The sequence below is a fragment of the Pleurodeles waltl genome, chromosome 8, assembly GCF_031143425.1.
Source record: "Pleurodeles waltl isolate 20211129_DDA chromosome 8, aPleWal1.hap1.20221129, whole genome shotgun sequence".
NCBI classification, from domain to species: Eukaryota; Metazoa; Chordata; class Amphibia; order Caudata; family Salamandridae; genus Pleurodeles; species Pleurodeles waltl.
In genome coordinates, this window is record NC_090447.1 from 609,825,080 (window position 1) to 609,848,030 (window position 22,951).

The following is a 22,951-nucleotide window of genomic DNA, read 5'->3' on the forward strand; positions in this document are numbered from 1 at the left end:
CTTTTTGAAGAAACCTCTGACTTATGTGCAAATTGGCATACATCAGTCATGGTGCCACTGAAGTGAGACAGGGCCTCAAAGGACTGGCAAAGAATATCCTGATTAGGCTTCTGAGTTTCAAATACATTGGAGTTTAGTTACTCGGCAGTTGGGAAACTAGCGTGAAAGTTTAATCTTACTTCCTTTCTCAATAGGGAAAAGAATGACCTACAGAAGAGGTCCGGATTCCCTCTGCATATTCTAAGGTGCACTGCTCTATTTAAAAAGATGGTGCTTCACCAATATTTATATGTGTTGCAAGTTTTCCACTCCCAATTGCTAACGCTTGGTTTGTCAACCTTTCCGCATTAATCCTGTACTTTGTTTGGGGAGGTCAGCCCGATGCATTGCATGGCACACATTCTGGCAGTCAGCATATGATGGTGGGTTGGGGATGACAGATGTGCAGGTGTACTACTGGATCTCACAACTACTGATCATAAATGACTGGTTGACTGGGGGAGGGGGGTGGAGCGACCCTGCTTAATGATTGGAACTGGCTCTACTTGGCCTAGACAACGTGATGCACTTCTAGTATGGCATCCCTTATCCAGCTCACCTCTGGGAATGTACAAGGGTGTTGTTCCTTAGCTGGTGGGTGGCACTCCGATTTACAGGGTGGGATAAGAAGCTAACCCAGCAAACCCAACTATGGAGTGGCTGGTGGCTGAGTCATACCTCTAAACTGCAGGGCTTCGGCCAATGGGATAAAATTGGGATCGAGACATGCAGGGATGTGTGGGCAGGATCTCATATGAAAACCTTCGAGGACTTACTGATACACTTGAAAGCTCACTTGCACCCAATTTCACAAATGCATTCAAATCTCGCACGGGCTGGCCTTCCATCAATCGGAGCCTGTGGATCTGCCAGAGTACAGCCGCTAGAAGCCCAGCTGATGATGGCTGGTCTAGGTCACGGTGGAATATCTAGACTGTACTGATCTCTCAAACAATGCACCTGACAGACTTTTACTCCTAAAAGAGAAATGGGAAGAATGGCTGGGATCCATGGATGTAAACTGGAGGGAAGCATGTACGGCCCCACCACTCAACGAAATCAAAATATCCTCTCTACTTCGGCTAATTCAGTTGCATTACTTAAACATCACTTACCTCACAGCATGACACTTATGGTACTTACTGGCAGGCTCCCTGAACTCAAATGCTTTCGGTGCACCCATCTGAATGCAGATTTTTTCAGATAACGTGGCTGTACCCTGACATAGCTAGATAGTGGAGCCTATAGTGCCAAATCCCTTATCCAAGTGCTGGACAGTTATAACGCTCTGACCAAAGAGTGACATTGCTAGCCCTACTGGGGAAATGAGAGGAGAACGTATGTTGGTGGGGCTGACATTAGGATAGTGGAAACCTACTGTTGGTTCGTTCACAAGAAAATGTATAAGAAACATCTATACTGGCCACCAGTTTCTGTGGAGTAAAATGCCCTAGGAGAGTGATTTCACCACCATTACCTGGGTCCAAGAACAATCGTGAGGTTTCAGATTTGAATCTGCTTCAAATTTTGTGGATTTGCTCTTAAATATTTTTGGAACGTCTCATACTACAAAAGTCCAAAAACATTGGCACTTGAATACCCTTCCCCTTAAAGACTGCTTGGTTGGTTGGTTTGGGATATGCCATCACAGCATTCCTACTACTAGGTGGTACTGTTCTTTTGGTGCCACTTCTTGAACGTTTCTTTCGGATGACCTAACGCTGCAAGCTAATAAGCACAAGGTATGTCGGTGGTCACATAAAGAGAAACCTTTCAACTCTGCAACATGGAATTCTGGAAACTAAAAATCCTGATTCTGAAACCAATCTTCACTTACTGCACATGGGATACTCTTATCAATTACTCTGAGTGACAGTAAGGTTTTCCTAGTGGTTACTCCGCTCGTCATGCATTATGGGTGGGTGGCAGGGTTTACTTGACTTGGTGAATTTCTTACAGCTGAGGCACTGCTCACATTTTCTTTAGATTACCATTGTTGTATGGGTCTGCCAACATAGAAGAACCTTCATCATGAGCCAGACTTTATTGTGCTACCTGGCCTTGTTCTGTTTATTCTGCTCATGCAAACTAAAAATCTAATAACAAATACCAAGTGTTTAAAAAAACCTAAGAGATCAAAGCTTTAAGAAAGGCAAAAGTCAGGCAACAGTAATTGACCTTTCTCACTTCATTTAAGCTAGCACGAGTGGACCATTCACACCACAACATAGGGAAGAAACCCCATATAATCTGCAGGTTGAGACAAACGAATAGGTCAGTGGACAAAACGTTTTCCCCAATTCATCCTAAACAACAACTATATATGTTTACAATACCACGGTTCCCATCAATGGCATAAAAATAGAACTTGCTTGGCCTAGCAAACAAGTGACGAAGCAGCAAATTGTAGGAAATTAAAAATACGTAGATATTCCTGGGTCTCCTCTATTATACGCTCTGCTTTAACTTACTCTCCATTCTGAAATGCAACCACTCCAACTTCATGCATCACAAAAGGGTCTTCTGGTGCAATACTCAAGGCCTGACTAAAAAATCTCTCGGCCAGCTTTGAATTGTTGGTCAATCCATACTCAAGTCCGATATATAACATTGGCAAGTGGCATCTGCAAATTAAAAAAAATGTCATTTGATTAAAAAAATAGAATTATTTCCCTTTTACAGGTCTTGTTTTTTTCCAAATTGTGTCCCACTGCAAAACACAGACTTGCCTTTAAGGGTACATTGAGAATTGAACATTGAGCTTATTGTGAGGGTACTAAGAGATTGGAGGAGATAGGTGATAATCAACTGACAGGATGAAAAAACAAGCATCAGCAAAGCCAATAGGTCTTGCCTATTTGACTGCTTGGCTTTGCCAATGCCTCAGGGGGCAGGGGGCAGGGGGTATGGGTGGAAAAGCACACCAAGGAAAGAGCAACAGGGAGCTAGGGGAGGGGCACACGAGCGAGAAAACAACATGTGTCACAGAAGGACCTGCTTAAGAGCAATATGGATCTCATTGGGGTCAGTGTGAAGCACACGAGGGAGAGAGCAACACAGAGCATGTGGGCAGGGGAAGCACATGAGGGAGAGTGCAACATGGAGCAGGGGTGGTAGAAGCACACCAGGGAGAGAGAGAATGCAGCACAAACCTGGCTTACATAAACACGCACTTAAAGAAGACAGAGCACCGCAGAGCACAGGTAAATGTAGAGGGTGAAAAGCAGACAAGGGAGAAAGCAACACAGAGCATGGGCGAACACATGAAGGGAGAGAGCAACATGGAGCACTAGCAGAGAGGGCTGGAAGGGAAGCACATTAGGGAGAAAGCTGGAAAACCAAAGCACTCTTATGGAGTGTGTACCCAACAAAAATCTAAAAGGATTTCCTTGGAAGTATGCTATGAAATGATACAAGTCAGCCAACTAAACAAATGGTAAAAAGGCTATGCTCCAAGGGAGAAACACCACACAATGAGCATGACAGGACAAGGAAGCCACTGAATAAAAAACAAGCAACTACAAGTGACAGACAATAAGGTCAACCAATGGCACACAATAGGTAGGCAGTAAGGCCACTGTAAGTTCATGGTAAGTTCACAATATGTATTTTGAGACCAGCCAGCATGTGGTGTCTGGCCAGTGAGATATAAAAACTTGCCCTTACAAATAATTACTGTTTTCAATGCTATTCCAGCAAACGTATCCACTGCAAAATTCTAGTACAACACTACTGAGGCTTTACAGACACTAGGAACACGAATGGTGAAGGCAATGAAAGAGTTTACCTGTACAGTGACAGTTTAAGAAGATACATATTTCTTACTTTGTTGTGACTTGCAAGTCACAAATACAAAATTGTGCAGGGTCACCACAGGCTCTAAAACATGTAAATAATAGGTGTTGTTATCCAAAAGAATGATCCTCATTTACAGAACTCTGAAGCAGTGCTTGATTTGTAAAAGAATGAGTATTGGTGTCCAAAGCTCTGATGAGAAGCTTGTCGCTTGTGCTGTTAAATCTTATTCAGAACACAGGAAAGGTTGAAAGCTAAAATAAAGAAAATGTAGGCACTTTGGACTAATAATGGCTCTAGAATGATTGTTCTAAATTAAAAAGGGAGAAAAAAAGACAGTCTACTCTTAGTGGGTGGAATATTCTAATAGCCTTATAGCCCTTCTGCCTTGGGCTGTATCAGTTGGTAAAGGCCCTCTCTCTTTTTACAGGCTGGCTCAGGGCGTTTAACAGCTGGTATAGTTCTTGGAAGCAGGCTATAAGGCTATAGCATGCTGAATACCAAGGCTCTATAGACTTGGATCCACCTCAAGCACCTTTAATCCACTGGCAGACACTCCCTCTCCCTTTATCTCACACCTGTGACTGTTTCTCCCCTTGTGACTGGTTCTCTGTATTTCTCTACCTTCTTTCCCCTTTTTGTGATTCCCCTCTCTTGTTTTGGTGAAATGTATGATGAGAGAAAATGACTGCTGGTGGCCCCCAACAGCAACCACCGGCTCAAATTAAGCACTCCCCTCAAGGATGTAATACTGAGAGATCCAGTGTAAATATTTGATTGGACAGAAGAGAAAGAACAGATAACACAAAAACAATGTGTCCATTAGGCAGGAGATCAGTCATAGTCATCCCTTATACTGAACCATCATCCAATTTGCACCTGGTACATTGCAAGAGTAAGGGGAAGTCATTAATGTGCTTGAAAAAGAAGAGCCATGTGGTGCATCACCTTTGTAAGTGGTTTCTATGAGATGTACTTGAGGATTAGAAATGGTCACCCATGCCATGACTTTTTGAGAAAGACCTGGAAGTGTTCCCTACGTATTCCACTCAAAAGCTGATTCAATTATAAGATGCTAATCCACAGCTAGGTCCTGTACGCCCTTGCATTGTTGGCTTCACAATCCATATGGTATCTGAAGTGGGCAACTGAAGGGGGTCGCCATTCACAGGAGGCCATACCAACTTCCACTCTCAGCAAACGGACAAAGAGTTTGTGTTCATTGCCATCTGTTGTGATCTTTAATTCATTAGTTGAAATTTCGGCAAGGCCAAATCGGCCTACCATCCTTCTAAGCTTAGTAAACTGACTACCATTAAAATTGTTCATCAATAACACTGATTATTTGCAGTACATATAGACAGGAAAAATTAGCTATGCCCTGACCTGAGTCATCTTTAAACTGTGCTATACTGACAATTGTTATGAATATGCTGTAAATCACAAACCAGTCATATAAACTGGTTTAAGTAGAAATGTGATCTACAAACCCACAAAGGTGTGGTGGTCTTACAACTGACTACATTGAGAATTGCACTTCCTGAGACATGTAATTGTAAATACCAACATGCACTTAAATGCTGTTCACTAATGCTATGTATGAACTACTTGCAATCTATGAATAACTGCATATAGAACATTTTGCACTTACAGATTACATCAAGTGGAAGCAGATGGCAACCAGGTGCAAAGTATAAAAAGAGGCAAACTATGCAATTTACCCCTCATAATAGCTGCTGCCTGGAGAATGACGATTTGGGGAGCACAATTATCGGACTAGACAGAATATTCAAGGTAACAATCCTTGATCTTACTGAGGAGAACATATATCTAAAGAACAAGGGGAGGCAATACCAAAACATGCTAAGGAGCCATGTTGTCTAAATATCCTGGCCTCGCGCAGCTTTCAGGGCATGGTAGTTAGAGCAAGTAGGGTGCCACAAGATGGCGTAGTAAGGTATTTCTGCAACTTCACAGTTGCCATGTATGCAAGTATAAACAAAAACTATGTCTTCCTAAACACTCTTGGGAATTCCAGGACACCGATTTGCTGAGTTGCACAAACCCTACGGGTGACATGAAGTGTTGACAGAATACATTGCTAGATCCCTCCAGTCTCTACAAGTGAATCTGTGTTTGAGAAACTGCAAAAAAACAGCACTTGCTCTACATACAGGTGGTCTCTTATACTGGATGCCTTTTAATAGACTTTGTGGCATGCCACCCTGGTAGCACCCATGACTTCTATAGGTTCAGGCACAGAGTACTCTACAACTGTCTTGTCAGGAAAGAGACCGTTAGCTATAAAGCATTAGGTAAGCCACATATAAACTGTGATAAGAAAAAGCATGACTCAATGTACTTCAGTGACAATTGTTTCCTGTTTTAGGTGGAAGCATGTGCTATTTGTACCTGCCTCCTCATTCTGTACACAGAGACACCCAGAGAAAGAATGTACAATATAGCATACAGGCTTATATGGTCAGGTGTCGAGTCCCATTTGTGCTAATGAAAGGTAGGTTTAGGTGTATACACAACGGTGGTGTCCTGTACTATGCCCTTACAGCAGCATGCAAAATCACTGCCTTTTTGCGCTATACCGCACAACACTTCCCTCTACATCCCAAAAAATTACTTCCTATTGTAGCAGATGAAAACTAAGATGATGAAACCACCAGTCCAGTACGTTCCACCTTCAAGCAAGATGCAGCAAAAGCTGCTGGAAGACAGACATGCAGGACAGCCATCCAAGCTAACCACTTCAAAGGTAAGTATGTGACATATTAACATATTAAATCAAGAATTAATGGCACAGATGCATTATGGTAGATGCAGTACACACTCAAAGTCACTTTAGATTACTCTTAAGTACTGAAGTGTTTGCCATATATTGGCGCGGCCAGTGTTGTGCCTGTCTGGGCATGTGACATGAGTTTAGGCCAATTTGGTATGCCCGTAAACATTTCTCCCACATGCACTATGGTAGATGTAATACAAAGTTAAGTTAACTCTAGCTACTTCACAAATACTGAGGTGTTCACCATATACTGTACTAAGTATTTCTGGATGCATGTATTTAATGTACATCGTTTACGTTAATAACTTTCTTATACATTTACAGGAATGGAACAAATGCAAAATAATAACATCTTTCAAAGTGGCATGTAGTCTATACTTATACATTCAGGGTGCGCAGGGGACGCTAACAGCATTGAACCCAGTATCGAGGGGAGACTACAGGTCCCAGCAGACCCAGGCACACCGGCACTGACGCGCTCATAAGCGCCTTCACTCTCCTGCAGCGCGGGATGCTAACAGCACTGAATACAGTCTCGAGGGGAAAGTAAAGGTTCCAGCAGGCCCAGGGCCTCAGTACGCGGTCCCAGGTACACCAGCACGGACTCCGCTCATAAGCACCTTCACTCTCCCGCAGCGCGGGACGCTAACAGCAGTGAATCCAGACTCGAGGGGAGACTTCACGCCCCAGCAGACCCAGTGCAACAGGAGGCGGTCCCAGGCACACTGGCGCAGACTTGCATTCATAAGTGCCTGCACTCTCCCACAGCGAGGGGACGCTAACAGGATTTAATCCAGTCGCAAGGGGAGACTACAGGTCCCAGCAGGTCCAGCGCCCCAGGAGGCTGTCCCAGGCACACCGGCACTGACTCGCGCTTATAAGCGCCTTCACTCTCCCGCAGCGTGGGCCACGCCCAGGCAAAGCCCCGGCCAAGGGCGGGCCTGTCCATGCCCATCGGAGACCAAAGGAGGCTGGGCTGGACGACCCCCCTAACATTTTTATTACTAAGCAGGTTTTGTAGGTCCCACTGCACAGCTGCATTTTTCACCAGGGTCATATTGCTGACTTATTTGATCATCAAGGGCCCGTCCATATATTAAATATAGTACTGTTGTTGGGTAAAAGGAAGGCGACCGAGGGTGGGGCTGGAGTGGTGCACAAGGAAAAACATAATAGGCAGAAGCATTCAGCAAATAATTTTGTAATGGAAAGGAATGATAATTTCCTGATCGAATTTGAGGAAACATTAACCTATTCCCCTGATAATGCTTCTGAAGGCACCCAGAGTGTATGCTCCTCAGCTAGTATGGGGGTTGTATTACAAGAAAATGCCAGACATGTTTAAAAAACACGAGACGCAGGCTTCAGCTCCCACAGGGCAGTAGGGAGAAGGGGGTAGGTGGGACATGCTATCACCCACATTCCCTTGGTATTGGCGACTGAGCCATCATATGTTGATAGTGATGTCCTTCATTGTAGCAATCGCTTAAGTCCTTTGAATGACATTTCAGATCCACATGATGACCCTGATATAGGTACAATAGCAGGTGTGACACCAGATGCAAATGTAAACCCATTGGTGCCCAAGGACCAGTACACTTCCCACATACAAGATCTAAAGTGTGAGGTGGCCGAGCTTAAATCTATGGTAAATACTCTAATTTCTATGGTCAAAGAGTTAATGCCAACAGATGCGTCGACCACTTTGAATTGTGTCTATAGTTCTAGACTCAGTCCTTCAGGTTTCCTGGCTCAGCTGTCTAAATTGCCACTGTCAACCAGGATCATACTATTGTTACCCGTTCTGCCGCTGTAGGAGGCTGGCCTGGTTTGTAGTGGGTACCTAAGGTACTTACACCTTATACAAGGTCCAGTTATCCCTTATTAGTGAAATGTAGGCAGTGTCTAGCAGCTTAGGCTGCCTAGAGGTAGCTATAGCAGAGCAGCCAAGGCTGAACTAGGAGACATGCAGATCTCTTCCAATACCACTATAGTCACACAGTACTTATACACAATAAAATACAATACTCAGTGTTACCACAAATAAAGGTACTTTATTTCAGTGACACAAGGCCAAACATATCTTCGAGGCAATACTCCTTCTGGAGGTAAGTATTATACACCATATATACACAAGTAACTAAAATCAGGTAAGTAAACAGTCATAGAATAGAGCAAACGGTGCAAACCCAATAGATTGCAATGGGCCCAGGGGCAACACAAACCATATACTAAAATAGTGGAATGCGAAAGTCGGATTCCCCCAGGCATGTGTAGTGTGTAGAGGGGCGCTGGGAGTGTAAGAAAACACCAAAGGCAAGTAATGTACCCCACCTTAGAGCCCAGGAAAACAGGAGTAAAGTACAGCAAGTTTCCTCAGAACACACTACCAGTTGTGGTGAAGAATTATGCAAGAACCAAGCAAGACTGCAAGCAACCAACAATGAATTCCTGGACCCGAATACCTGTGGAGAGAGAGGAGACCAAGTCCAGAAGTCAATGAAGAGTCCAGGAAGAACAGGAGCCCCGGCCAACCTGAAAGAAGGTGCAAAAGTGGATTCTCCAAGTGGAAGAAAAGTACAGAAATGCACCAAAGAAGATAGCTGCGGGTGCCTGCTTGGTGCAAGCGATGTCCCACGTTGAGTCGTTGAATGCAGACTGTTTGCATCGCTGGATTCCAGCAACAAGCCTTGGTTCACGCAAGAACGCATTTTGTGTCAAAGAGGAGCTGCCCGGACCCAGGAGGGACCTGGGGGTCTCAACTCAGACTGAGGAGACTGCAGGGGCTCTCAGCACTTCAGAGAGCCCTCAGAAGTCTAGGCAGCACCCACGAGATTCCCAGGACACGGGGACAAAGGATGTGCAAAGTGCGGTCGTCGCAGCACTACACAGAGGGGTCCCACACTGCCGGAGAACAACTCAGGGAGCTGAGCATCACAGGATAGAGTGCAGGGGACCTGGGCTACACTGTGCACAAAGAACTTTTGGAAGAAGTGCACTGAAGCCCAAAGAGCTGCAGAGGATACGATGCACAGGGGTTCTGTCTTGTGCCGGAAGGCTCTTACCTCCACCAAATTTGAACAGCTGGACCTTTGGACATTCAGGATCACTGCAGTCCACCACCTGTGTTCCAGGGATCACGCTCGAGGTTGCAGAGAGGAGTCACAGAGTACCCGACGTCGTTGCAGAGGTGCCTGCTGAAGTAGGGAACTTCCACAGGAGATTCCTTTAATTCTTCTGGTGCAGGGTGAAGACAGGCAGTCCTTAGAGCGTGCACAACCTGGAAACTGTTGAGTTGCTGGCTGGAGCTGAAGCTGCAGGTCACCTGAGCCTTCCTGGGTACTTTGTTGCAGTTACAGCGGTTCCTGGAGCAGTCTGCGGTTGATCCAACGGTCAGAAGCTGAAGCAGAGGCGTCCTGGTGGAGTCTTGCAAACCGAATCTGAGGAAACACCCAGAGGAGAGACCCTAAATGCCCTGAGAGGGGGATTGGCTACCTACCCAGGTATGCACCTATCAGGAAGGGGATCTGACGTCACCTGCTGGCACTGGCCACTCAGATGCTCCCTGAGGGTCCCCACACCTTGGGATCGAAGATGGCGAACGCCAGGGACACTCCGGAGGAGCTCTGGGCACCACCCCTGGAGTGGTGATGGACAGGGGAGTTGTCACTCCCCTTTCCTTTGTCCAGTTTCATGCCAGAGCAAGGACTGGGGGTCCCTGAATCGGTGTAGACTGACTTATGCGAGGAGGGCACCGTTTGTGCCCTTCAAAGCATTTCCAGAGGCTCTGGGAGGATACTCCTCCCATGCCTGCAACAACTGTTTCCAATGGCAGAGGGTGTAACACCCCTCTCCTACAGGAAATACATTGTTCTGCCTTCCTGGCTCAATCCCCATAAGGGCAGAAACGGGTCTGTGAGGTGGCAGCCGCTGGAGCTGCAGTGGAAACCTAAGAGAGCTGGTTTGGCAGTTCTGGGAGTCCATGGTGGAGCCCCCAGGGTGCATGAAATTGGCCCGCCAGTACCAGCTTTGGATTGGGGGTTCAATTTCACAATCTTAGACACATCACATGGCCATATTCGGAGTTACCATTGTGAAGCTACATATATGTATTGACATACATGTAGTGCACGCTTATAACGGTGTCCCTGCACTCACAAAGTCTGGGGAATTGGCCCTGGACAATGTGGGGGCACCTTTGATAGTGCATGGGTGCCCTCACACACAGTAACTTTGCACATAGCCTTCAGTAACTGAAGGTTAGACATATAGGTGACTTATAAGTTACCTGGTGCAGTGAAAATGGCTGTGAAATAGTGTGTGCACCATTTCACTCAGGCTGCAGTGGCAGTCCTGAAGGAGTGTTTTTATGAGCTCCTTATGGGTAGCAAAAGAAATGCTGCAGCCCATAAGGATCTCCTGGAACCCCAATGCCCTGGGTACCTAGGTACCATATACTAGTAACTTATAAGGGGGGAGCCAGTGTGCCAATTAGAATTGGTATATGGAATTACTAAACTATAGTGACAAATTTGGTAAACAGAGAGAGCATAAGCACTAGAGTTCTAGTTAGTAGAACTCCAGTGACACTGGCAAGCATACTGACAACACATATATGCCACTGACTATGAGCACTGGGGTCCTGACTAGCAGGACTTCAGTGAGACAGTAAAAACACACTGACAAACAGGCCAAAAATGGGGGTAACCATGCTAGAAAGAAGCTACTTTCTCACAGTCGCCGTCAGCTTGGTTCCCTGTGTTGGTCACTATCCAGCCGGCGGCAGGACGGGGAATTCTCGACAGGTTCCCACATTTAATGATATAGATCATGGTTAAGGAATCAATAGCCTGCTGCCAACTTTCCAAACCTGTGGAGGATAATGTGACCAATAATGTTGTACACCCTGTTGCTGATTGGTGTAAATCTACCAATACTGTCTTTATGTGCACAACAGTTGGGAGCACCTTTTCTAACATCCCAGTATGTAGTCAGCCCCATGGCATCATGATAAATGGAGTTCAAGTTCAGTTTTATTTCGTTAAAATGTAGTACTCCATTAACGTTTTGACTATTTCACCTCAAATAGGTGCAAACAATGCTGTGTGAGTTCGTTCATCTCTGGATACGTGTTTCTGGGTTAATCCCTTCTTCAGCATGATTTATGGCAGCATTCCAGCACCCCGGAAATTATTAACTGTTCTCTGCTAAGAAGGGATTAACCCAGAAACATGAACAAACTCACACAGCATTGGCTGCACCTATTTGAGGTGAAATATTCAAAAAGTTAATGGAGGGCAACATTTTAATAAAGTAAAACTGAACTTGAACTACATTTATCATGATGTAATGGGGCTGACTGTATGCTGGGATGTTAGGCAGGGTGCTCCCTACTGTTGTGCAATACTGTCTTTATGGTTAGTGTGCCCAAACTACACCCAGTGGCTCCTAGGGCGGGGGGAGAATCCGTTGGAAATAGGGCGATTCATTGGATCCGTCATGTGAGAGGCTGTTACTCAGTGATACGCGAGGATATGACTGAGGCAGTCAGAAGGCCTGACCTGACACACATTGAGTATGGTAGACAACTTGGTGGCCCTAGATGCGAAGAGAAGCACCCCTAGGCACTCTTGCATCCAGTTTAAATACCCTAGGCTCTTTTCACATCACAAGGCTCGGCCTACCACCCACTTGGGGTGTAGTCTATATGTCCTAGACAGAACGATTGACTTGGAGTAGTATCCAAAACCCCTTTTGATCTATTATCTCGGGTTCCTTCCGCATATGACACAATTAGCCCTATTACTGGTGTTCCCCCTATTCTTGACTTTGAGACCACTCACTCCTGTTCTCTTCATAGATCTTACCAGTCAACTCAGGTTCAGGTAGGCAATTGTGCTAACATTACATCTATGATCAGGGCAGCTTCTCAAAGCGTTGGGGTGCGATATACATCCCGGTATGTTCTCAGTTATCTATTGACTCCCCTGACATATTAGGCATCCGGGTACTATTTGGGGAAAATGTTGGTGAGATTATTAATAATATCTATGCAAGAGAGGTTAGGGGAAGTTTGGCTTCTGATACTCTCCGTCTTTTGGAGACGTTCCTAAGGCTACTTCCCCAGCACCTTAAAATCATTGTGGCAGGTGACTTCAATGTCACTTGAACCTCTGGACTGGGATGATCTTCGGTTTACTCAAAAGGAGGATCGGGCATGGTCTGTCCCTTCTTTGGACATTCCACCCATTAAAAGGTTGTCGTAAGTTGCCGTCCAGCTCAAAACCTTGACTATCAAATTTGGGCTTAGAGCACTCAAAGTAGGACAAAATCTGACACAAAGGGTTGTCATACAACAAGGTTAACCACACAAGCAGAATCGACTACTGTTTAGTGGACATAAAATTATGGCCTTTAGTCATTGATATGATCGATATTGAGCGAACCAAGAGCGATCACAATCCGCTCTCTGTCCAAATGCTTGCTCTGTGTAACCAAATGTCTATGATTAATATCCCCACTATATCATCATTTGGTATTAGTATGACCAATGATAAAAGCCACTTAATATGGAGCAAGATATCAGCAAGGCTGGATACTATAAGTTATGCGAGTGTTGCTTTGAGGACTTCATTGGTGCATTTAGAGGCGAGTCTTGCTATTACTGGTAAGCAAATAAATACATCTCAGGCCTTATGTTTTGAGAGTATTGTTGCCCATTTTATAGAAGCCATTGACTCTGGCAGTGGGAGGGGGAAAACATCACTGGTTTAACAAGGAATGTCGAGCTTTAAATAAACGTTTGATCCAGGCCATTAAATCCAAGCAGGTAGTTTTCCGTATAGCTAGGAAGTCTTATATGTCTGCTATTTGTAAAGCCAAATGCGAGCAAGACGATAAGTGGTGGGCTGCACTTAATGATGCGTTCCATGAGAACTACTGTACTAAATTCTGGTCTCTGGCTGCACGTTTCCCTGATATTAGTATATTGAATGTCATGACGAACAATGCTGCAGCAGAGTTTGTAGACCACTTTAGCTGAATGTATTCTGCTGATCATCTCAGTACGTTATGTGAATCTGATAAGGTGTCTCGTATCACTATTGGTCAAACTCCTAACCCTTTATCCCTGCAAGTGTTTACCCTTTTGGAAGTAGTCAACTCACTACTTAGAAGCGCAGCAGGACATCTAGTCCGGATGGCGTTCCAAACGGATTGGTTTCTTACGGATACTGAAGTTTGGTTGGGGTACATTACTATCGTATCCAGTGCAATAGCAGCGGGGGCACCAATTTTCGAGTCAGGGAAGCGTGATATTGTAGTTCCTATTTTCAAAAAGGGCGATAGAGCTCTACCTTGAAATTACAGGCCAATTAGCCTATTGGACTGTGTGCAGAAAGTTTTCTTCCACTGTCTTCTGGGGAAGATTCAGGACTGGATGTCTGAGTGTGATATACTTAGCCCATTGCAAGCTGGTTTTTGCAAAAAAACTTCCACTATTGATCAAGCTTTTAGGTTTCTGCTCTTATATTGGAAGACAGTAGTTATTGGGAAGGGGAATCTGTATGTTGCCTTTTTTTATTTGAAAGCCACGTTTGGCTCAGTGCCTCGCAATAAGCAGTGGGATGTTCTCTCTGGGATGGCAATTCCTGCGCACATTCTTTCTTTGTTAGTACGGCTCCATGAGGGCAACTATGCACGTGTTAGGTGGGACGATCTTGGGCAGCTCACTGATACAATTCCTGTGTCAAGGGGAGTACGCCAAGGGTATGTCCTTGCGCCAACTTTGTTCTCTTTATATATCAATGACATTGCTTCCTCTTTACTCAAGGTGGAGGCAGACGCACCATTCTTAGACAAACAAAGTTCCTATTTTGCTATTTGCAGATGATAACCTTTTGATATCTAAGACCCCCAGTGGTTTACAGAAACTCCTTACGTGTTTTGAGGAATTCTGTTCCACATGGGGATTGGAAATCAATACTTCTGAAAACAAATTTATAACATTTAGTCCTCATAGATCTTTTAAAGGGAAGGTTATGCTTGGAGGTACCCCATTTGAGAAGGTTAAATCATTTAGCTATCTTGGCCTAATGCTATCAGAGAACATGTCTTGAAAGACACATATTGCTAAGCAGGTGTTGAAACAAAAGCAAACCACAAGGGTTCTAATAAAGGATCTTGGCCTTTCTTACTCTAAGCCGATACGTCCAGCTCTTCAAATCTACAAAACCAAGGGTGTGAGCTCTGCTCTTTATGGTGCAGAACTATGGGGCCAGGCCAAAGCCCAAGAAATATCAATTGTTGGGAATATCTTTCTAAGAAAGCTCATCTCTCTTCCATTGAGCATTCTGTTGCTGCCTCTTTTTAATGACTTGGGTATTAAGAGTATAGGCAACAAGACTTGTCTACGTCCTCTACAGTACTGGAGGTGGCTTTGGTTTACACCAGAGCTTGCCCCCTACACGGTAGCCCTGCAGGCCGTAATGAAAGTGGATTACTCTCTTAGCATCCCTTGGCTAAGATACATCAAAGAGTCATTATTATATATATATGCTTGGGCTCAGTGAGCTTTGGGATTCTCCGACTACTGCTCCCTTTATGTCAAAATTCAACCTTAAAAAACATTACTGGAAGGTGGTAGACTCTGAGGAGTTGGGGGTAGCACTTCAGTCCAAATTGTGGCGTGACCTAGTTGATTGGAAAGTTATGTGTAAATATGAGGCTTCTTGGGGATGCAATTCTGGTTCCCAAATACAGGAAGTTGTACTTCCAGTTTTGTATAGGAACTTTACCACTAAGATCGTTTACCAGTCATTGGTCATCTGAGGGGGGATACCACTTTTACAGCCTGTAATTCCCCTATCAGAAACCTGCCTCATGTTCTATACGTTTGCCCTGCTTATGCAACTCCTTGCAGGAAATGGCTTGCTCCTGTCTGCAGACTGTTGGGAGTTTGTAGGTCCCTTGTTGCTCTTCGAATCCGTAGATCAGATACTCAATTGCCACTGTTGGCAAGTTTCTTGGAGCCATGTGGATTCTTAGAGCAAAAAATGTATCTGCATTTACATTATGTGTTTGTATGATTAGCTATGTAATGAAGAATGTTCATGAGGAGCATTTAGGTTTTTATACTTTTAAAAAAGAATGCATTGTAATTATTTTATTCTTATATATATTTATTTATTGATCTTTTTGTATTGCTATGTGCTTTTATGGCTCTTGTGTCTGAAATAAAGTTTGACTTGACTTATACATTCAGAGTACAACACAGTAACAATATAGCATGCAAGATGTTTTGCCTGTTTTCTTCTCCCTCTCTCAACAGTGAGCCTTATTTGGGAGACCCACTTGTTGCCCTTCTGCCTCCTTGCTGCACCTCTTGTTCTGGCAGCCCGTTCAAAAGTCAGCCACAGACAAAAAACAAAGGCAAGATGTTTCAGCCCTAACGTTTGCAGACCCCTTTTGTTCACTAACACATACTTGCAGAATCTGCAGTACTTCCAGGGTGGAAGAGGAAGAGACCTGAACTGTATCCAACTTGCAGCTCTCTCCAGCTGCATTTTTATTGTGCTCCATAAAAGGACACCATTAGCCACTGCCAGGTTTTTTTCCACTGACCTGGCATTAACTAGTACCCTTCTCAGAATGTCCCCATGCTGGTCTGTGATTTACCCATCAAGGAGGGAAGCACAGGTTGCAGTCACTGCTCTGTCAGTGACTCCATGCGTCATGGCTTATAAGCCGGAACCCAGAAGGTCTCCCTTTCTACCCAGTGCCTGCATGGCCTTCAAGAGTTGAAGCTGCATCTTCAACCTAGATTCCTTGAACACCCTGTACTCTGGTAGCTCCTGAACACCTCTAGCTCCTGAACAGCTTTTGCCCTAGGCCTCATGCCAGTTCAGCGCAGCTTTCTTAGTTTTGAGAGCATTAGGTGAGATCTTACAAGAGATAGTCTTTGGCTTCATCTGTTTGGTCTTGGAGGCTGTTTTAGGGTTCACTTGTGAGCAATCTACTATGCTACTCGCATGGGTGGTCTGTGCGGGTAGGATGGTGAAAGGAGTAGGTTCACCAAATGGTGCAGTTTATGTGTTCTATGTCTCCTGCTCAACATAACTATTTCTTTAGGCGGAATTGTCATGTTATCTGTTGGAAAGGAGTGTTTTGGTGTGTAATGGATGTTGCATGTAGAAGGTAACAGTAAGTGAATGGATGGTTGTGCTACAATACTCTGATGGAGTTGTGTACTTCCTTAGGATCTATATGTGGCTGTATCATGACAACTGCACTAACATACTGCCTGGCACTTTGTAGGAAGTTGGCTCTGTATGCACTATTTCAAAGTAAGGAATAGTATGCACAGAGTCCAAGGGTTCCCCTTAGAGGTAAGATAGTGGCAAAAAGAGATAATACTAATGCTGTATTTTGTGGTAGTTTGGTCGAGCAGTAGGCTTATCAAAGAAGTAGTGTTAAGCATTTGTTGTACATACACACAGGCAATAAATGAAAACACACACTCAGAGACAATTCCACGCCAATAGGTTTTTGTATAGAAAAATATCTTTTCTTAGTTTATTTTAAGAACCACAGGTTCAAATTCTACATGTAATACTTTGCATGAAAGGTATTGCAGGTAAGTACTTTAGGAACGTTGAATAATCACAATAGCATATATATACTTTTCAAATAAAACACATATAGCTATTTTAAAACTAGACGCTAATGTCTTGTTGAATCTCTCAGCAAGGCCATTAGTTTGTGGATGATAGGGTGTAGTGAATTTATAAGTCACTCCACACTCATTCCACATGTGTTTCAGGTATGCTGACATGAAGTTGGTACCTCTGTCAGACACCACCTCCTTAGGGAAGCCCACTCTGGTAAAGATACCAAGGAGGGCCTTGGCTACTGCAGGGGCAGTAGTCGACCTAATGGGAATAGCTTCAGGGTATCTAGTAGCATGATCCACTACTACTAGTATGTACATATTCCCTGAGGCTGTGGGAGGTTCAAGTGGACCCACTATGTCCACACCCACTCTTTCAAAGGGGACCCCCACCACTGGAAGTGGAATGAGGGGGGCCTTTGGATGTCCACCTGTCTTACCACTGGCTTGACAGATGGTACAGGAGACACAAAACTCCTTAACTTTCTGGGACATGTTGGGCCAGTAGAAGTGGTTGACTAGTCTCTCCCACGTTTTGGTTTGTCCCAAATGCCCAGCAAGGGGAATATCATGGGCTAAGGTCAGTATGAACTCTCTGAACTCCTGAGGCACTACCACTCTCCTAGTGGCACCAGATGTGGGGTCTCTTGCCTCAGTGTACAGGAGTCCATCTTCCCAATAGACCCTATGTGTTCCAGTTTTCTTGCCATTGGACTCTTCAGCAGCTTGCTGCCTAAGGCCTTCAAGAGAGGGACAGGTGTCTTGCTCCTTACACAACTGCTCCCTTGAGGGTCCCCCTGGGCCTAAGAGCTCAACCTGATAAGGTTCTAACTCCATAGGCTCAGTTCCCTCAGAGGGCAGAACTTCTTCCTGAGAAGAGAGGTTCTCTTTTTGTTGTTGTGTTGCAGCTGGTTTCTCAGTTGTCTTTCCTTTTCTCTTGGTAGGCTGGGCCCTTTTTCCAGACTCCAGCTCTACGTTTTCACCCTGAGCCTTGCACTGTGTCCTTATCTTGACACACACCAGTTCAGGGATACCCAGCATGGCTGCATGGGTTTTCAGTTCTACCTCAGCCCATGCTGAGGACTCCAGGTCATTTCCAAGCAAACAGTCTACTGGGATATTTGAGGAGACCACCACCTGTTTCAGGCCATTGACCCCTCCCCCCTCTAAAGTTACCATAGCCATGGGATGTACTTTAGTTTGATTGTCAGCATTGGTGACTGGATAAGTTTGTCCAGCCAGGTATTGACCAGGGGAAACCAGTTTCTCTGTCACCATGGTGACACTGGCACCTGTATCCCTCAGGCCTTCTACACTTGTCCCATTAATTAAGAGCTGCTGCCTGTATTTTTGCATGTTAGGAGGCCAGGCAGCCAGTGTGGTTAAATCCACCCCACCCTCAGAGACTAATGTAGCTTCAGTGTGACACCTGATTTGCTCTGGGCACACTGTTGATCCCACTTGGAGACTAGCCATTCCAGTGTTAGCTGGAGTGGAGTTGGAAGTGGTACTTTTCTTGGGACAGGCCTTGTCTCCAGTTTGGTGTCCAGGCTGATTACAGCTACGACACCAGGCTTTTTGGGATCAAAGTTTTTACCCTTGTACCCAAAATTGTTTTGTGAAGAGGCTCTGGGCCCACCTTCCTGTGCAGTTTTTTGGGGGCCTGAAGAAGACTCTTTAATAGTTTTGTTTTTGGATGTCTCAACACTCTTCCCCTGGGGAGGCTTTGTGACCCCTTTCTTTTGGTCACCCCCTGTGGAAGTCTTGGTCACCCTAGTCTTGACCCAATGGTCCGCCTTCTTTCCCAATTCTTGGGGAGAAATTGGTCCTAGGTCTACCAGATGCTGATGCAGTTTATCATTTGAACAATTACTTAATAGGTGTTATTTCACAAATAACTTGTACAGCCCATCATAATTATGAACACCACTGCCTTGAATCCAACCATCCAGTGTTTTCACTGAGTAGTCCACAAAATCAACCCAGGTCTGGCTCGAGGTTTTTTGAGCACCCCTGAATCTAATTCTTTACTCCTCAGTGGAGAATCCAAAGCCCTCAATCAGGGTTCCCTTCATGAGGTCATAAGATTCTGCATCTTTTCCAGAGAGTGTGAGGAGTCTACCCCTACACTTTCCAGTGAACATTTCCCAAAGGAGAGCACCCCAGTGAGATCTGCTTACTTTTCTGGTTACACAAGCCCTCTCAAAAGCTTTGAACCATTTGGTGATGTCATCACCATCTTCATATTTAGTTACAATCCCTTTAGGGATTTTCAACATGTCAGGAGAATCTCTGACCCTATTTATGTTGCTGCCACCATTGATGGGACCTAGGCCCATCTCTTGTCTTTCACTTTCTATGGCTAGGATCTGTCTTTCCAAAGCCAATCTTTTGGCCATCCTGGCTAGCAGGAGGCACTCTTCACTGAGGCTATCCTCAGTGATTCCAGAGGTGCTGGTCCCTCCTGTGAGGGAAGCAGCATCTCTGACTATCACAGTTGGAATCAGGGATTGAGGGTCCCTGGGTTCCCTAGTTAGGACTGGAAGGGGGGAATTCTCCTCCAAGTCACTAACATCATCCTCTGGGTTGTCATCCTCAGAGGGGTTGGCTTTTTCAAACTCTGCCAAAAGCTCCGGGAGCTGTAGTTTGGAGGGTCTTGAGCCAATTGTGATTTTCTTTAGGTTGCAGAGTGACCTTAGCTCCCTCATCTTAAGATGGAGGTAAGGTGTGAGGTCGAGTTCCTCCACATTCATCTCTGCACTAGACATTATGTTTCTAAAAGTTGGAATACTTTTTAAGAATCTAAAACTAGTTCTAGAATCTAATTCAAACTTTCACAAAACTTTTAAACCCTAAAAGAAATGATAAACAGGGACTAACACAAGGCCCTAGCAGGACTTTTAAGAATTTAGAAAAATAGCACAAATTGAAAAAATCAGTTTCTAATGACAATTTTTGGAATTTGTCGTGTGATCAGGTATTGGCTGAGTAGTCCAGCAAATGCAAAGTCTTGTACCCCACCGCTGATCCACCAATGTAGGAAGTTGGCTCTGTATGCACTATTTCAAAGTAAGGAATAGTATGCAGAGTCCAAGGGTTCCCCTTAGAGGTAAGATAGTGGCAAAAAGAGAATACTAATGCTCTATTTTGTGGTAGTGTTGTCGAGCAGTAGGCTTATCAAAGGAGTAGTGTTAAGCATTAGTTGTACATACACACAGGCAATAAACGAGGAGCACACACTCAGAGACAATTCCAGGCCAATAGGTTTTTGTATAGAAAAATATCTTTTCTTAGTTTATTTTAAGAACCACAGGTTAAAATTCTACATGTAATACTTTGCCGGAAAGGTATTGCAGGTAAGTACTTTAGGAACTTTGAATAATCACAATAGCATATATATACTTTTCAAATAAAACACATATAGCTATTTTAAAACTAGACACTTTTGCAATTTTCACAGTTCCTAGGGGAGGTAAGTAATTGTTAGTTCTTGCAGGTAAGTAAACCACCTACGGGGTTCAAGTTTGGGTCCAAGGTAGCCCACCGTTGGGGGTTCAGAGCAACCCCAAAGTTACCACACCAGCAGCTCAGGGCCGGTCAGGTGCAGAGTTCAAAGTGGTGCCCAAAACACATAGGCTTCAATGGAGAAGGGGGTGCCCCGGTTCCAGTCTGCCAGCAGGTAAGTACCAGAGTATTCGGAGGGCAGACCAGGGGGGTTTTGTAGGGCACCGGGGGGGGGGACACAAGTTAGCACAGAAAGTACACCCTCAGCAGCACGGGGGCGGTCGGGTGCAGTGTGCAAACACACGTCAGGTTTTCAATTGGAATCAATGGGAGACCAAGGGGTCTCTTCAGCGATGCAGGCAGGCAAGGGGGGGGGGCTCCTCGGGGTAGCCACCACCTGGGCAAGGGAGAGGGCCTCCTGGGGGTCACTCCTGCACTGGAGTTCCGATCCTTCAGGTCCTGGGGGCTGTGGGTGCAGGGTCTTTTCCAGGCGTCGGGATCTGAGAGTCAGACAGTCGCAGTCAGGGGGAGCCTCGGGATTCCCTCTGCAGGCGTCGCTGTGGGGGCTAAGGGGGGGCAACTCTGGCTACTCACAGTCTCGTAGTCGCCGGGGAGTCCTCCCTGAAGTGTTGTTTCTCCACAAGTCGAGCCAGGGGCGTCGGGTGCAGAGTTGCAAGTCTCAAGCTTCTGGCGGGAAACGCAGTTTGTCTTTAAGTTGCTCCTTTGGAAACAAAGTTGCAGTCTTGGGTGAACAGGGCCGCTGTCCTCTGGAGTTTCTTGGTCCTTTTAGAGCAGGGCAGTCCTCTGAGGATTCAGAGGTCGCTGGTCCTGGGGAAAGCGTAGCTGGAGCAGTTTTCTTCCGAAGGGGGGAGACAGGCCGGTAGAGCTGGGGCCAAGGCAGTTGGTGTCTCCGTCTTCTCTGCAGGGTTTTTCAGCTCAGCAGTCCTCTTCTTCTTAGGTTGCATGAATCTGAGTTCCTAGGTTCAAGGGGAGCCCTTAAATACTAAATTTAAGGGCGTGTTTAGGTCTGGGGGGTTAGTAGCCAATGGCTACTAGCCCTGAGGGTGGGTACACCCTCTTTGTGCCTCCTCCCAAGGGGAGGGTGTCACATTCCTATCCCTATTGGGGGAATCCTCCATTTGCAAGATGGAGGATTTCTAAAAGTTAGAGTCACCTCAGCTCAGGACACCTTAGGGGCTGTCCTGACTGGCCAGTGACTCCTCCTTGTTATTCTCATTATTTCCTCCGGCCTTGCCGCCAAAAGTGGGGCCGTGGCCGGAAGGGGCGGGCAACTCCACTAGCTGGAGTGCCCTGTGGTGCTGGAACAAAGGGGGTGAGCCTTTGAGGCTCACCGCTAGGTGTTACAGCCCCTGCCTGGGGGAGGTGATAGCATCTCCACCCAGTGCAGGCTTTGTTACTAGCCACAGAGTGACAAAGGCACTCTCCCCATGTGGCCAGCAACATGTCTCGAGTGTGGCAGGCTGCTAAAAGCAGTCAGCCTACACGGGTAGTTGGTTAAGGTTTCAGGGGGCACCTCTAAGGTGCCCTCAGGGGTGTATTTTACAATAAAATGTACACTGGCATCAGTGTGCATTTACTGTGCTGAGAAGTTTGATACCAAACTTCCCAGTTTTCAGTGTAGCCATTATGGTGCTGTGGAGTTCGTGTTTGACAGACTCCCAGACCATATACTCTTATGGCTACCCTGCACTTACAATGTCTAAGGTTTTGCTTAGACACTGTAGGGGCACAGTGCTCATGCACTGGTGCCCTCACCTATGGTATAGTGCACCCTGCCTTAGGGCTGTAAGGCCTGCTAGAGGGGTGACCTATCTATGCTGCATAGGCAGTGTGAGGTTGGCATGGCACCCTGAGGGGAGTGCCATGTCGACTTACTCGTTTTGTCCTCACCAGCACATACAAGCTGGCAAGCAGTGTGTCTGTGCTGAGTGAGGGGTCCCCAGGGTGGCATAAGATATGCTGCAGCCCTTAGAGACCTTCCCTGGCATCAGGGCCCTTGGTACCAGGGGTACCAGTTACAAGGGGCTTACCTGGATGCCAGGGTGTGCCAATTGTGAAAACAAAAGTACAGGTTAGGGAAAGAACACTGGTGCTGGGGCCTGGTTAGCAGGCCTCAGCACACTTTCAAT

The 22,951-nt window shown here is 45.6% G+C and overlaps 1 protein-coding gene across 1 annotated transcript in view; it reads right to left on the bottom strand.

The window, feature by feature from the left end:
* Window positions 1-22,951, bottom strand: part of CDC16 (cell division cycle 16) — a 146,494-nt gene that overhangs the window by 43,853 nt on the left and 79,690 nt on the right. The window contains exon 13 of the mRNA XM_069204699.1: window positions 2,511-2,663. Coding sequence (XP_069060800.1) covers window positions 2,511-2,663 — 153 coding nt within the window. The remainder of the gene's footprint in view (window positions 1-2,510; window positions 2,664-22,951) is intronic.